Consider the following 16,794-nt stretch of genomic DNA (forward strand, 5'->3'; position numbering starts at 1 on the left):
CGGCTTTCTGGTGTCCATTCTTATGAGGGCACCAATCCCATCACTGGGCCCAACCTCATGACCTCGTCCAACCCTGATTGCCTCCCAAAGGCCCCACGTTCAGGCACCATCACACTGGGGGTTGGGGCTTCGACATGGGAACTTGGGGAGGGGGAGGCATGGACATTCAGTCCATGGCAAGGGGTCCCCAAACATTCCAACCCCCTAGCTCATTCCCTTGGTTTCAAGGCTGAGTGGAGCTTGTCCAGCTGGCACGCATCAGTTTCCCAGGACAACTGGCTGAATTAGACCCATCTAAAATGGCCTTTAGTGTATTCTCTAGAATAATCCAAAATGTCAGTGCAAATGTACCTGCCTGGGTGTTCACTCACTGACATTGGGAGTAACAGTCACCAGAAAAGACTGGAGACCACCAGCACATCCAGGAATGGGGAAAGATGGGTTAAGTGTTGGGGCTCCAAGTGGAACCCCAGAAGTTCAAGGAGGCCAGTGCTGGGGGACAGCAGTTGGGGGACAGCCTCAGGGAAGGCCAGGTGGGCAGGACTCCAGGCTCCCCAGCCAGCTGCAGCCAGACCAGGCCTTTCCTTCGCCTAAATCCCAGTGTGATTTAGACAGAAGTGGCCACTGCATTCAAACAAACAAACAAACAAACAAAAAAACCCACTGTGTGCGTCCACGAAGTCCTGCAGCCAAATAGTCACAAAGGGCTTCTCTTGGCCTGGAGACAAGTGCACCATAAACAGTGGGATGTAAATCGTATGGGCCCTGTGCCCTCAGCCATGTAAGTGAGTATATGGGCAAAAACCTCAGCGCTATTGCGGGTTCCGTTCCAGGCCACCCCAGTGAGGCAAATGTTGCAGTAAAGCGAATCCCATTAACTTTTTGATTCCCTAGTGCATATAAAAGTCACGTTTACACTACAGTGTAGTCTATTGTGTACAGTAGCCTTATGTCTGAAAAGAAGTGCTTATCTTAATTTAAAGATACTTTATTGCTAAAGTATGTTAACCATCATCTGAGCCTTCAGCTACTCGTAGTAGCAACTTCAAAGATCACGGATCATCAGAACAAATGCAAGAATAATGAAAAAGTTTGAAATACTCTGAGAATTACCAAAATGTGACAGAGACACAAAGTGGGCAAACGCTGTTGGGAAAGTGGGGCCAACAGACTTGCTTGACACAGGATGGCCACATACCTGCAGTTTATAAGAAACCCAACATCTGCCAAACACAGTAAAGCGAGGTGTGCCTGTTTATCACGTTTATAATCAGGAGGCAAACAAAGGAAAATGACCAAAGGATATTCAGGAGTTTATGGGAGGAGGTCTTGGAGCTTTTCCCGGGGGTCTCAGGGACCCAGTGGGGATCAGGCAGCCTGAGAAGATGCTGTGCAACCTCCCAGAGACTCAGGGGCCCCCAAGGTGGCCTCTGCGGCATCCCCAGCCCCTGAGACACCTGGAAACAGGTCTGATTCCCTGGCCAGGTGGGGGTTCAGAAGGCAATGCTGCTTCGGGCTGGGAGAGGCTTGGGAGTGCATGCATCCCTCCTGAACCCTGGGGCAGTGCCGAAGGGAGAGGGAAAGCTGGGGGTCCTCCCACCCACCCTCTCACTCTGGCTCAGCAGACCTCGTCCAAAGGCCTGGGTGTGTCCTGCAAGGGGCCCAGCTCAGCCTCAGGTCCCGGGAGGGAGATACGCACCCACCGGCACCTGGCCCATCTGTGGGCTGTGGGAGCTGAGCCAGGGAGGAGGGGCGGGGGGGCGGTCAGGGAGGGTCTTGAAGAGCCTGTAGACAACCCAGCCAGCGACAGAAAGGAGAAAGATGGGTGGCGGGCCAGGGGGAGTGTGCTTGCCCACCTTCAGGCTTGCCTGAGAAAGATGGGCCCAAACGGTGCAGAACTTGTGAGAAGACAGAGAGGTTCAGATATTCATTTAATGAGATCTCTTGATTAAAAAAGCCAGAACATCTCTGGGCTGGATCTAGACCATAGGGGTCCAGTCTGTGGCTGCTGCCTGAGAAGGCGTCCCCGGTTCTTAGACTTCTGTGCCCCTTGAGGTACGTGGGGGCAACCAGGTAGAGCCCAGCTCACAACCCTGACTGACAGCTGTTTCCTGGTTCTAGGCCCCCGGGTGCCCTGACTACAGCATCCTCTCCTTCATGGGCGCGTTCCACGGGAGGACCATGGGTAAGGAGGGCCCCTGGGACCCCGAGGTGGCAGTTGGAGCAGTAATAACAGCACCACCAATAGCGACAGCCGCCTCCGATCTCACGTGGGCGGCTTCCGCGCATCATCCCGTTGATTCCACATCGTTCCCTGCAGACTGTGGATGAGTATTCCCACTTTGCAGATGTGGAAATCGAGGCTCAACAAGGGAAGGGCATTCCAAGGCCATTCAATGGCAGAGCTAAGATTTGAACCCCTGTCTTTCTGCCTTCCAAGTCTGTGTTTAGTCTGTGATAAATCAGAAAGCAAAAGCACACACACACACACACACACAGCGTGAGACACACGGGTGCCACTTCAGCATCACAGCGCTTCAAGAACGAGGGTTCTGTGGGTTCTGTGGGCACCCGCCTCCCCAAGGCATGTGAAGACTTGGGCTGCCCCATCTCCTTCTCAGAGACCGTCCTTCCTCCTTCTCTGAGCCAACCTCTGCTCTTCTGTTTGCTGGTCTCAGGTTGCTTAGCGACCACGCACTCCAAAGCCATTCACAAGATTGACATCCCTTCCTTCGACTGGCCCATCGCACCATTCCCCCAGCTGAAGTATCCCCTGGAAGAGTTTGTGAAGGAGAACCAGCAGGAAGAGGCCCGCTGTCTAGAAGAGGTAACTCCCAGACCTCCCAGAGCCTCCCCTCACCCCTGCCTCCTTATCCTCGGCACTTCAAGACCTAGCCCTGGAGAAGAGGAACACACAGAGTTTATCGGGGGACCCACGTGACACTCCCTGGGTAGGACTTAGGGACGAGCAGCCTCATGTCGCAATGTTCTGTGTTACGAAAGGTAATGAGACACTGATTTTTCCACCCAGCCACCATCAACCCCGCTTCTAGTACCGACTTCTGTATCATTTAAGTTTCTTCGGGGGCAAGTTTCACTGATGCTAGAATAAGAGAAAATGAGCTGATTGGAAGAATATAGAGCAGCTCATAGGAAAAATGATTCCACGGAGAGAGTGCAGCTCAGTGGTACAGCGCAAGCTTAGCAGGCCTGAGGTCCTGGGTTCAATCCCCAGGACCTTCATCAAATGAATAAATAAATAATAAACCTACTTACCTCCCCCTGCAAAAAAAAAAAATTCTACAGGCCCCTCTAGTCCACTCATTCAGTCTTCTCCTGAATCCTGGGGCTTTTGAGGAGCCTTGGGGGTTGCAGTGGTGGCAGGGGAGGGACAGAGAATGGGCTGCCCCCATCACCATGCGTCCACTTCAACCAGGACAGCCCCCTTTTATCTGTTCCATATATCGGGGTTCCTCATAAGACACTGGAAGGATTCTGTTGCCCAGGGCGGGGGTGGCTGTCACCCTTCAGATTTGGATTTGAGCTCAAGTAAGGCTGATTTAAAGCTGGTTTGCCTCTTAGGTTCATCATTCTTTTTAATGAATAGATAACACCTACTAGGTGTGAAACAGAGTGCAAGGTGCTAGGTATTTAGTGGTAAATAAAAGAGACAAGATGATAAAAAAAAAGAGAGACAAAATGATTGAGTCTAATATAAGGCGAGCCACGTGTGAGTACAGATTTCCCAGTCACCACATTTTTTAAAAGTAAGAAGAAATGAGTGAAATTAACTTTAATAACATTTTATTGAACCTAATGTATCCAGAATATCACTGTGTCAACATGTCATTCATATTTGAAAATTATTGATGAGGTGGTTTTATATCTTTTTTTCGTGTTAGATTTTTGAACTCCGGGGTATACTTTCCACTGAGAGCACATCTCAGTTGGGACCAGCCGTGTTCCAAGTGCTCAGTAGCCACGTGTCTCTCCTGCATCCTATCAGAGAGCGCAGGGTAGTCAGAAACACAGCGTTGGACAAATAAACAAGGAAATAGCCACACAATGACAAATTGCAAACGACACTCTAAAAACAAAGAAAAGCATCTCAGAGCTTCCTTGGGGCGATTGGTGAGACCAAGGCCAAAGTCACATCGTCCAAACAGAAAATTTTTTCTTAATTTTGCATAGCAGAGAAAAATTACACTTGTTACTCTACCTGGGTGTATGGTTTGAGTTTTTAATTATATATAATTAATTAATTAATTATTAATAAAATATCACAATTACTACTCTTTAATTATCTATAAGGTGATGCCCATTTTAGAACAAGAGTTCAAGAAATATAACCACTTGGGGAAAATCAGGTGTTTTCTTACTGCTCCATCACTGTTAACAGTTTAAATTTTTTAAATTAATTTAATTAACATATAGTTTCAAATGCATGCCAAAATGCATGCCAAAAATGCACTTTTTAAAAGTGTCTAGTTCAACATATTTTGACAAATAAATACACTCACGTACCCATCACTGCAATCAAGGGTATCTTATCACCCTGGAAAACTTCCTTGGGTCAGTGTGAGAAGTCAACCCCTAGCCCACCCCATGCAACCACTACGTGGATTTCTATCACAATAGATGAGTTTCACAACAGATTTTAAACCAACAGACAGCTGAGATGCTGCACAGAAAGGTCTCTCATACCAATAATAACAGTAATAGCAATAGTGTAGTGTTGCGAGGAGTGACAGTAGCAGCAGCCACCACCTTCTGTATGTCGGACACTGTGCCGTGTGATTGCAGTCAGTCCTCTACGCAACCCGGTGGGTAGGTTCTGTCAGGACGCCCATAGTTCAGATCAGCAGAGTGAGCCTCCGGAAGGTTAAATATTTGCCCTGGGTTCTTAGTTTCCATCCCCACAGGTGGTAGTGCCAACCGCAGGTGGGACACACCCCCATCCATGTGTGCAGCTCCGAGCAGATGCCACCGTCTGTGCTGGAAGTGCGCACAAACACAGTTTCAATGTAACTTCCAGAGGCTCCTGGCCCCCGTCCTCGGGGACTGCTCAGGAGCCTCCCCCTTTTGGCATGCAGGTGGAGGACCTGATCGTGAAGTACCGGAAGAAGAAGAAGACAGTGGCTGGGATCATCGTGGAGCCCATCCAGTCAGAGGGCGGAGACAACCATGCATCAGACGACTTCTTCCGGAAGCTGAGAGACATCTCCAGGAAGGTCAGCGCCCAGGGCCGGGGTTTGGGTTGGGCCACGGGCCATTTGCAGTTGGTTTTCCAGAGCAAAGGGTTATCTTCGGGGTCTGGTAAACTTCCAGATGTTCAGAGGCTGCCTGTCGGGTCCTCATGGGTAGAGAAGTCGGGGGTGAGGGCAGGACAGGGAATTGGTCCAAAATCCACCTCCAACCTGCTGTCTTAATCGGGGACATTCCCCATCAAGAGACTCTTGGTGAAGTCCTCAGCCTCCTCCCTTTTCTTTCTGGGGATCCCATCTCACCTTTCAGTCCAGTGTGGTCCACACCCAACAGATGCCAGTGAACAAACTTTATGTTAATATTGTGTTCATTTTAATGTCACTTGCATGTAGAGCTGGCATGTCCAACCAGTCAGTTCACAGATAGAGGTGATGTGACATGAGTTGATTTAAACCCAGGAACTAAGAAAACAGTAGTCTGGGTGATGAGCAGAACTGGCAAACACAGCACCGGAAGCTTGGGAAATGGGGCTGCCTTCCAGCTGGGACACACTTCCTTCTGAGCACGTCAGCTTGTTCAGGGACCCAAGCCGATGAAAGGAGGCTGTGCTGCGCTCAGGGAGCATTTGACGTTCCGGTTTCCTTCCAGCTCAGCAGTTTGCGGGCACGTGCAGATGCAGCTCTGCTGGACTCGCCCTGCTGAGGCGTTGGTGTGGTTCTGCACAGCCCAAGAACACAGGCTTGGCTTGCAGCTCAGGAAGCAGTGACTCTCTGGCTGGACTCGGGGTCCAAGGTTGGCCAGTGCTGGGTGTTTATTTCTCCCTCGTCTCTCTCCCGTCTCGGCCAGCACGGCTGCGCCTTCTTGGTGGATGAGGTCCAGACAGGAGGGGGCTGCACCGGCAAGTTCTGGGCCCACGAGCACTGGGGCTTGGATGACCCGGCAGACGTGATGACCTTCAGCAAGAAGATGATGACTGGGGGCTTCTTCCACAAGGAGGAGTTCAGGCCCAACGCTGTGAGTGGGGACCCCGCCCTTCTCTCCTGCCCAGGACTCGGTGGGGAGGTGGATCAAAGGGCATCGCTTTCCCATAACTGCTTCTTTCTCACAAACAAGGAATTGAGTGGATATCTCACATGTCACAGAGGTTTCCCGACCCAGTTCTTATCAATCTATTTTAAAGCCAATGGTTACGATCACCCCAGCTCTCTCTGCAGGGCTGACCTCACAGCGGTCCATCATCAGGCTTCTCCTAACAGCGGCTGCCGTGAACAGAGCATTTGCTCTTTGCCTGGCCTCATTCTAATTACTCCTTGCGTACGTTTAAGCTTTACAGCAATGAAACCAAGCCAGTGTTATTTTTCTCTCCCACTTTGCTAATGAGGAATCAGGCACAGAGAGGTTAATTAAGTTGTCTAAGTTCACACAGCTTGTTAAGTGACAAAGTCAGGATTCAAACCCAGAGCCCAGGCTCTTAACCATTTCACTGTACTGCCACATGTACATATGGATTCTCATACACACACACACACGTGCGCGCACACACACACACACACACACAGAGTCAGCAGGGGCCCAGGATTCTTCCTTCCACCATTCCTGCATATAGTTTCCACCCTGAAGGTTACCTCATGATCCAAAATGGCTACTGGAACTCCAACCATCACGTCTCAATTCTAGGCAATGGGAAGGAAAAAGGACAGGAGGGCAGAGTGACCCCCTTCTCATCTTCAAGCAGCCTTCCCAGAAATCCCACACTGATTCTATTTCTACCACCTTTGATTAGGGTCTGGTCACATGACCACTCCTAATTGTAAGAGAGGCTGGAAAGTGTGTTTTAGTTGGCTGCATTGACACCCTGAGTAATTTGTGGAGGAGTAAAGCGGGTGGTCTTTGAGGGTCAGACTGCCGTCAATCCACTCCTGACTCCACCACCTTAGAGCTGTATTTTCACAGACAAATCACTTAACCTTTCAGAAGCTCAGGTTCCTCCTTTATAAAATGAGGAGTATGGTAGTTAAGGGCCACTGTCTTGGTCTCCCCAGGACTGAGGGATTTCCCAGACCCTGGACGAACTGGGGTCCCTAACAGGAGTACCCACCTGTAGGAATGTAGCTATAGAGAGAATTCGGTGAGACCATATGTGGTGTCCTTCCAGCCCTTAGTAGCTGCTCATTGGGCTAGTGTGTCTCCTCCCAGCCTTACCGGATCTTCAACACGTGGCTGGGGGACCCATCCAAGAACCTGCTGCTAGCCGAGGTCATCAACATTATCAAGCGGGAGGACCTTCTGAACAACGCCGCGCATGCCGGGAAGGCCCTGCTCGTGGGCCTGCTGGACCTCCAGGTACCCCTGCCCGGCCCCGGCCCCGCCCCCGCCCTCCCAGGACCCCATCCATCACCACCTCACGGCTCCCAGGGCAACACCTAAGCTCTTGAGCACAGCACTGCACCTGCTGCTCCAGAGATTCTGAAAGGTCCATGCTGTCTGTTTCTGTAGGGCATGCCTTCCCACTCCTCCGTCTTAACCCCATTCATTCCCAGTTCCTGAACTCCTGGTTTTCTTCTGCCACCAAGTTCAGACATCCCTCCTTTGCAAAACCTCCCAAATGCTCCCTCTCTCTCATTCCCACCAGTGTGTCCCCTGTCCTCTCCTCTGTGACCTTCTACATCCAGATCACTCTGCAGCAGTGCTCTCCAGGGGCTACATTGCCAGCTGCACACATAATCCAAAAGGTTCTCACAACCATGCTAAAAGTGAAAAAGGAGGAGGTGAAATTAATTTGAAAAATATATTTTACTTAACCCATCGTATCCAAAGTATTATTTCCATGTGCCACCAGGATAGAAAATAATTTCTTATTTCATGGTCTTTTTCTCATGCTAAGTGTTTGAAACCCAGTGTGTATCTTACACGTACCACCCATCCCAGTTTGTCCTCAGCGCATTTTAACAGCCACGTGTGACCACTCATTGGACAGTAGAGCTCTCTATTATAGTGATTTGTCTTTGTTATGTCTACTCCCTGCCCAACACATCTTAGATTTGGGGGTGGGGGATGCTTCTGGGTGGAACCACAGTGTTTCCAGGACTGGCTAGTCTGGCCCAGGAATTAGGAGGGGAGATGACCCTCCCCAGATGGCTGGACACAAAGAGCTCTTCCTCTGGAATCTTGAAGCAGCCAGTCCCCCAAGAGCTGAGCAGAACCACTGAGGGGTGGTGATGATGGTGATGATAGTGGTGATGATGATGGTGGTGGTGATGGTGATGATGATGGTGATGGTGGTGATGGTGGTGATGATGGTGATGGTGATGGTGGTGGTGATGGTGATGATGGTGATGGTGGTGATGGTGGTGATGGTGATGATGATGGTGATGGTGATGGTGGTGATGATGGTGATGATGGTGATGGTGGTGATGATGGTGATGGTGGTGGTGATGATGGTGATGGTGGTGATGATGGTGATGGTGGTGATGGTGGTGATGGTGGTGGTGATGATGATGGTGGTGATGATGGTGGTGATGGTGGTGATGGTGGTGATGATGGTGATGGTGATGTTGATGATGGTGGTGATGGTGGTGATGGTGGTGGTGATGGTGATGTTGATGATGGTGGTGATGGTGGTGGTGATGGTGATGATGATGGTGGTGATGGTGGTGGTGATGGTGATGATGATGGTGGTGATGGTGGTGATGATGGTGGTGATGGTGGTGGTGATGGTGATGATGAAGGGAGGGGACGATAGTAATAACAGCTTCCTTTTATTGAGAGCCTGCTCATACACTCTTTCATTAAAGTCTAACAGCAATGCTTTGGGTGTAGACACCACTCTTATCCCTATTTTACAGATGAAGAAACTGAGGTGTTGAGCATTATTAACTTGCCCAACATTAACACAGCTTCCATGTGCCAACTCTGGGGTTTGAACCTGATTTGATGGACTTCAAAGTCCATGTTCTTTGCCAGTGTTTACCTCTCTGACATGATCAAGGGCCTAATAATAATTTTATTATTATTATTATTATTTCCATTAATTGAGAATCTGCTCTGTGCCAAGCATTGTGTTAAGTGCCTTATCTCATTTAATCCTTAAAATAGGGTTACTGCATTTAGGAGGGGGAAAAAAGGCAGGACCCCTAGTTAAATATAAATTTCACAAGTCTGAATTTCAAGGGGGGAAAGGCAGGCACTGACTTGGTTCCAGTCACAGGGCAGAGGTGAGAACTTCAGGGACCACCATCCTCCTCCCCCTGGTAGGATGCCAGATTTAGCAAATTACAATACGGGGCTCCAGGTGAAATTTTTTTTTAAATGGCAATGAAATTTTTTAGCATTAGTATATCCCATGCAACATGTGAGACATACTTATACTTGAAAATTATAAGTTGTTCATCAGAAATGTAGCTGCACATCTTGTATTTTTTCTGGCATCCCTAACTCAGAACAACTTGAAATTAGGAAGATGCAATTATCCTCATTTTCTGGATGAGAACAGGGAGCTTTAAACCCAGATCTGCCTGACTGCAAAGACTCTGAAGGGGTTAAGTGTGGCCATGAAGACAGCTGAGACCCTTCAGCTGTGCTGTGCAGCTGTCAGCAGAATTTCTTTTTCTTTTCTTGGGCTGGATTTGCATTTAGACTGAGGTTGGGCAGGGGCAGGTGCTAGGAAAAGCTTCTGGGAAGATTCGAAGGGTCAAAAGGTTGGGCCCTTCCCTCCTGCCCCAGTGCTCCTGCCCTGTCACCAGTGCAGCAGGAGAAATGCCAGGCATTTCTTTCCCTGGGGGACAGCTGGGCCCTGCTGGTGGTTGTTTGTGCCGGACTATGGGCTACACCTGGTCTGTGCTCAGTAGGGTCTTATTCTAAGGCTGTCACAAAGGCGGGCCGCTCCCTGTCCTGAGCTGAGCTGCCATAAGGTCCATGTGGACTCATAGCTGCCTTCCTCATGAGCAGGCATCACGCCAGCTCTCAGGATACAAAGCTACAGGCAGAGTTCATGGCCTGGCACAGGGCATGGATGGGACACATGGAAAGTGCTGGAACAAAAGAGAAGCAGTAGCATTCAGATGATCCAAGACATCCCCTGAGTCACGGTCAGATTGCGAGATAGCCCCGTGGCTTCGGACCAGAAAGCAGAAATGGGCGCTCAGACCCTGCGAGTGAAGTCACAGCACCCCAGAAAAGCAAGTCCCGGGGCTGGAGGAAGCCATTTCCACTATGCTCTGAGAAAGCCCCGATCTCAACAGTCGTCAAACAGTCGTCAATTCGTGTTTTCACTTAAAGTATCAGAGGTGACTGTTCTCTTTGTAGGTCTCTTAAATGTCCCAATGGATGCAACCCAGCCCTAGTCACAAGGACGGGTCCTGGAGGACAAGGCACCTCGCAGGTGGCTGACTAAGGCTCCTGGCTCTGAGAAGAGGTGCGGAGGACAGTGTTGCCGCAGCGGCTACACAGGTGACAGGCTTGATGTCTCTCCCCACTGCAGGCCCGGTACCCCCAGTTCATCAGCAGAGTGAGAGGACGAGGCACCTTCTGCTCCTTCGACACTCCAGACGAATCCATACGGAATAAACTCATTTCAATAGCTAGAAACAAAGGTAAGGCTGCCAGGAGTGGACGTCGAGCTGCTCGGTGCCCACGTTTCCTGGAAGGGCATGGGCGGGGGGGAGGGGGCGGTGCGCAGGGGTTTCATGGGACTAAAGATGGTCAGAATTTCTCAAAAGAAGAGAAAGTTACCGGGGGGCTTGCCTTCTACATTTATTCATTCAGCAATATTCACCAAGAAGGTGGGTAGTGCCAACAGTGGAGAGGGTTGGGGCCCTTCCTTCCAGGAGCTTACAGTCTGGCAGGAAGCAGTGACATGAAAGACAATATTTCATAAACAACCGATTGCAGTTATAAGTCCTCGGATGGAGGAAAAGGAGCTACAGAACAAATAGATGGGGAAGGGGTCCAGGAAATCAGGGAAGGCTTCCATGAGGCAGTGACATTTTACCTGAAGTCTTTCCAGGCGAATAGGAGTTGGCCAGGTGAAGAAGGTGGGAAGGAGCATTCTGGGCAGAAGGAGGGATGTGTGGGATTAGCTGGGGCAGGGTGGGGCTTACAGAGGTGGAGTGTGACCAGGGACAGACAGGCAGCAGGGGATGAAACGGGAGGAGCTGCCAGGGCCCCTGTGGATCAGGTTCAAGACTCTGGACTTTGTCCTAAGAGCTGTGGGACCCCACGGAAGAGCTTTAAGTGGGGGGGCACCTGCTGTGTCGAGCGTGGGGTCTTGCACGTGTACCGTCTTACAAAAACCTGCGGCAGCCCTGAAGAGGGGTGAAAACCGAGCCTCAGAGATGCCACACAACCTAGCCCAGGACCCCGTCTAGTCAAAGGTGCAGTCACCCTTTAAAATCAGCACGTTGCCTCCGTCCTGTGTGCTTCAAACCCGCCCCTGCTTCTGTAATTCATTTGCTGACTTAGTTTCTTTCCCCAGCACACCATGAGTTTCTGGAAGGCAAGGACTTTCTCTCAGGATTTCTCCATCACCAGACCTAGTTCAGGGGCAGCAGAGCTGGCATTCTGAGTTGGATGGGAGGGAGGGAAGAGAGAGGTGGATGAGATGGGTGATAGGAGAGAACAGGGGTGAAGGATGGACAGAGGGGCTGGAAGGAAGGACGGATCGGGTCGCGGATGAGTGTGACAGCTCCCGGCTCCCCCGCGTGGGCCTCTGCGCCCGGGCCCCTAACCTTCCCCCTGCCTCTCCTTCCAGGCGTGATGCTGGGGGGCTGCGGCGACAAGTCCATCCGTTTCCGTCCCACTCTGGTCTTCAGGGATCACCATGCACACCTGTTCCTCAATATTTTCAGCGACATCTTAGCCGACTTCAAGTAAAGAAGCCGTTTCCACTATGCTCTGAGAAAGCCCCGATCTCAACAGTCGTCAAATTGATTAGTTTGCCTACTTCATGTTTTCACTTAAAGTATCAGAGGTGACTGCATCAGCTGGGGGGTTATTTGTTGGGAGGGGATGTTTTTGGTGGCTTGTGGGGAGGGGAGGTAGGAGGGGCTGATTTGGGTTTCCCTCCCTGCAGAGCCAATGGTACACATTGGTTTAAGCTCAGACATTCTACTTGAGCCCTGGACATAGTCTTAGGATGGGCCCTGGGGGTCCTGGCCATGTATCTGCCGACAGTATCTTTGGAAACCGGTCAAGGGAATGACACCTGCTCCTGGGACTGGTGTGGGACTCCCGAATTCTGGTCCCTCTCAAGTGATACATTCTGTGAGGGGAGGGTGTGGACTCCCCTCGCCCTGTGCAAAGACATGACTCACCCTCTCCCCCAGGCCCTGGAGCTCTGAGCACGTTCCACGCACAGCCCAGAGATGGGCAGGACAGAGCATGTGCAGGACAGTAGGGACGCTGGGGTTGAGCTTAGGGGTGTGGAAAGTATAAGAGGATACATGTGCAAGGGAGTGTGGTCTCCTAGCCACTCTCTCCGTGCCTCTGGGGATTCCTCCATAAACTGTGAATTCTCTCCTCGATGGGGCTTCGTCCTGGGAGAATCTCTGGGTGGCATCACTGGCAGGTCTTACTTGCTGTCCTTCGTTCCCCAAACTCTCTCCCTCCTATTAAACACTTCCTTGGTGGAAGGAAAGCTGTGGCCCCATCATCCACGGGGACGCATGTGAACCGAAGGGTCAGAACCATGCCTGTGACCCGGGAGTGTCAGCCCAGGCCTGGGGTGGCAGAGCCCCATCCCCCTGCCCCGTGGCATCTGGGGTCTGAATTTGGACCCCTCCCCTGGGGGGACCCTTTCTCTAGCTTTAGCTCATCCACCTTTGCTCCACTTCTGAGCAGCCCCAGGAGCAGCTCTGCTGCTCCGTCAGACGGAGTCGGTTGCTGACCTAGGTCTCTTGAGGGAAGCATCAAGAATTAAAGGCGCCAGAGCGCCAAGCAGGAAAAATAGCCTGTTGGTGCCAGGTGGTCTGCTTGTCCTTGCCCCGCCAAGGTAGAGATTTTCCTGTGTGAATGAGCAGATGATGCTGAGAGGCTTAATTGGAGTATGGCTGAGGTGAAGCGATCTCTGCCGGAGATGAGACAATTTTGGAACTGATTTGACTTCGGGTGCTCCTTAAAAGAGCACATGGTGGTCCCAGAGCAATGAGGTACTGCTTGCGGAGAAAGGAGGGAGATCTGGCTGGTGTCCTCTGTCCAAAAGGAAGCCACTTCATCTCCTGGTGCCTTGGTTGACTGTTTTGGGCCAATCAAGATTCTCGATTCAGCACTTTTTCTCCTTTAATAATGAATCATCCAAAGATCTCCAGGTGGGTTGGTTTTTTCCGTTTCCACTCTTCAGCAGACTTGGTCATCAACCTTTTTTTTTTTTTTTTTTTTTCTGGCCAAGAATGAAAGGCACTTTCATGGTTATAGACATGGGCAGATCCATGAATCCTGGTTCACTCTGTATCCCTGCAGACAGTGCTCATCTGTTGCTTTTCAGGAGTTCTGCCGGGTCCTAGGGCATTTGCACTGCCAACTACATGGCCCCTCCCTCCCTCTGCAAGGGTTTCACTCATGTATATATTTGTTTATTTCTCCAACCATTCATTCATGAAACTTAGATTAAATACCTGCTCTGTCCCAGGCCCGTGCTGAGCACTAGAAATCCAAAGGTGAAATAAAACCTAGTCCGTGCTCTCAAGGGACTCACATCCCATTGGACACAAGAGACTCTTAAACTAACAATTAAAAAGCAGAATGGCAAGGATCATAAATGCGGTATGTGTAGAAACATCAGGAACTCAGACGGAGTGCCCCAACCCACCTAAGGGTCAGAGGAGATTCCAAGAAGAAACTAACATTTGAGCAGGGTTTTGCAGGATGAACAAGAGTTCACCAAGCAGACAAGGCAAGGAAGTGTGTTGCAGAAATGGAACAGCATATGCAAAGACACATCAGTTCATGGTCTCACACCTTTCACTGGGGATCCAGATTCCACAGGCAATATCCCAAAATCCAAGGCCTTATTTAACAAGCAAAATGCAAACCAAACTGTAATTCATATATTGGCGTACGGATGCTTTCTGCTGAGGATTTTAGCATTGGGTGCAAACATACAGTGAGGTTCCTGGAGTCCAAAAGGTTTTTAAGCCAGGGCACAACCAGAAATGTGGCTCTCTTTGGTGGAGAGAGTGGCTCCAATATTTTGTTCTCTGCTCACGGGACATTGACAGAGAAATGAAATCTGTTTTATCTGGAAAGTCGTTTCCAGGCGTATTCACTCCTTACCAAGGGAAGTTACTTCTCGTAAAACTTTTTAAGCCATTAATCAGCAAATCCTTGTTGAATCAGGGCATAATGAATTCCTGAGACATCCTCTTTTAGGGGTAAGGGTGTAGCTGGAAGAATTTCAAGGAAAAGGATTCTTGGTGGCGCCCAAGATGGTAGAAACTTGGAAGAGGCTGGGGAAAACACAGGGAGTCCCGCGGACAGGCCGCCGGCTCGGGCAGAGCCCATCCCGAAGAGCATCTGTGGCCGATGGTCCAGAAATGAACCCATCACTCATTAGTGCCATAGAGTTTAGGAAATGTCACTAGCAAGTCTCATCACATTTACAGAAAACAAGGTCCAGTGATAGCAAACCTTCATGCATCCTCACTTTTATTATAAATGGTTTTTTTTTATAATTTTTACTGACACTCAGTAACCGTGCAAAATTGTGCACATTAACATGTCTATTACCTATAACCTATCTCTGTCTATATATGTATATATATATCAGCTCATGGTAGAAAACCATTACTTGGGAGCCCTGCCGACGTGCGCATACAAAGTGATCTTGTTTACAGTATTCTGTTGACAGTGCCAATAAATGATAAATTAACCCGTCGCAATGTAACTGATGACCATATGCACAATTCCATGAATTCAGTATGTTTTCCTGTGTTAATCAGTATTCTTAAATTAAAATATTTATAATGGAAACACCAGAGTAAATGTGGCCTTTTTGGTTGACAGTGGTCTTGGTAAGGACTTACGTGACAAGTTTCTTCCAGCTCGGACGCCCAACACATCTAAAATCATCGACTTGGAAAGTAGTATCTCCCATTAAATGGTCTTTTAAGAATAATCATGGATAGTGATAATATTTATCATTTGTTGAGCCTCTGCTGTGCACAAGCATGTTCTGCTGAGGCTTTGTAATTTTCACAGCAAACCGATGAGTTATGTGTGTGTCTGCCTGTTTGTAAGATGAGGTGCCTGAAGCTCAGAGAGGTTGGAGAACCTGCCCAGCATCGCACAGCTTGGAAGCCAGGATTTGAGACACACAGATACGGGTGAGTACACACATGTAGTCAGCGTGGGATTGGTTCAGATTCAACCACTCAGGATCCTTCTCACAGCCAGCCTGACCACCGGCCTGGGAAAGTGGACTCAGTCAGCATTAGTGTGAGTCCTGAACGTATATTCCCAAGGCAGGTGGTTGGAAGGTACTGGGACCTTTGTTAAAAACAGTCCCTGTTTCCATTTTCTGTCCTTCTCTCCTCCCTGGTTAGGCAGGACAAGGCAGTAAAATGACCCAACTCTGCTGCTGTCTAGCTGGGTGACCTTGAGCAAGTCCCGTACTCTCTCTGAGCCTCACCTGCAGAGTGAGGTTGATAATCGTAAAGCAACAAATACTTATCAAGGGCTTCCCTGGACCAAGCGCTGTTTGAAGTGCTTTTCATGTAGTAAGTCAGTCCCCTCATCCACCCGCGGTGGGTGCTTTTATTAGCATCAATTCACAGACGAAGAAAGCAGGGCACAGAGAGAGACTGGCCGAAGGTCACAGCTGGGAAGTGCAGGACTAGGAATCAAGCAGGCAAGACACTTCCAAGCCACCCTCATGACCTCATCTAACCCTCATCACCTCCCAAAGGCCCCACCTCCGAACACCATCACCCTGGGGGTATTGTTTCAACCTACAGATTTTTGGAGGGGATACAAACATTCAGTGCGTAGCAACCACCAGATGAAAACGGACGTGCTACATACAGAGCACCCCATCGCCTGCATCTAAACTGTACACAGCCCAGGGTAGAGAGGAGCCCAAAGTCCCGACGGCTCTCAGCAGATGGGGAAGGAAACCACTCCACAAGGAACAAACACCATCACATCACTGACGCTTTCAGTGACAATTGTTTCTTCCTGTCCACCCAGGTTCCAAGTCCTGAATGGGAATCATGATTGACAAACTCTTCTCTTTGCCTAGAAAGCTGGCGGGAGGGGTAAAGGAGGGAAGATACTGTGTTTGTTACAGGGTTTTTCTTCATTTGTTAAGATGGATGGCGTGCTCATAGGAAATTTTTACATAATACTAGAAGGTTATAAAGTTTTTTATTAACTTTTTTTAATTAAGTTATAGTCATTTACAATGTTGTGTCAAATTCCAGTGTAGAGCACAATTTTTCAGTTATACATGAACATACATATATTCATTGTCACATTGTTTTTCACTGAGATACCACAAGATCTTGTATGTATTTCGCTGTGCTGTACAGTATAATCTTGTTTATCTATTCAGCATATGCCTGTCAGTATCTACAAATTTTGAAATCCCAGTCTGTCCCT

At 49.5% G+C, this 16,794-nt stretch overlaps 1 protein-coding gene across 2 annotated transcripts in view; it reads left to right on the plus strand.

Annotated features, from left to right (window-relative positions):
- ABAT (4-aminobutyrate aminotransferase) overlaps positions 1-15,168 on the plus strand; it is a 79,848-nt gene extending 64,680 nt beyond the window's left edge. For both annotated transcript variants that reach the window (XM_014564222.2, XM_014564224.2), the window contains exons 10-16: positions 2,122-2,185; positions 2,679-2,827; positions 5,094-5,231; positions 6,052-6,219; positions 7,402-7,548; positions 10,685-10,796; positions 11,954-15,168. In XM_014564222.2, coding sequence (XP_014419708.2) covers positions 2,122-2,185; positions 2,679-2,827; positions 5,094-5,231; positions 6,052-6,219; positions 7,402-7,548; positions 10,685-10,796; positions 11,954-12,075 — 900 coding nt within the window. In that variant the 3' untranslated portion in view covers positions 12,076-15,168. The remainder of the gene's footprint in view (positions 1-2,121; positions 2,186-2,678; positions 2,828-5,093; positions 5,232-6,051; positions 6,220-7,401; positions 7,549-10,684; positions 10,797-11,953) is intronic.
- Positions 15,169-16,794: the final 1,626 nt, after the last annotated feature.

The sequence above is a fragment of the Camelus ferus genome, chromosome 18 (assembly GCF_009834535.1).
Source record: "Camelus ferus isolate YT-003-E chromosome 18, BCGSAC_Cfer_1.0, whole genome shotgun sequence".
Taxonomy (NCBI): Eukaryota; Metazoa; Chordata; class Mammalia; order Artiodactyla; family Camelidae; genus Camelus; species Camelus ferus.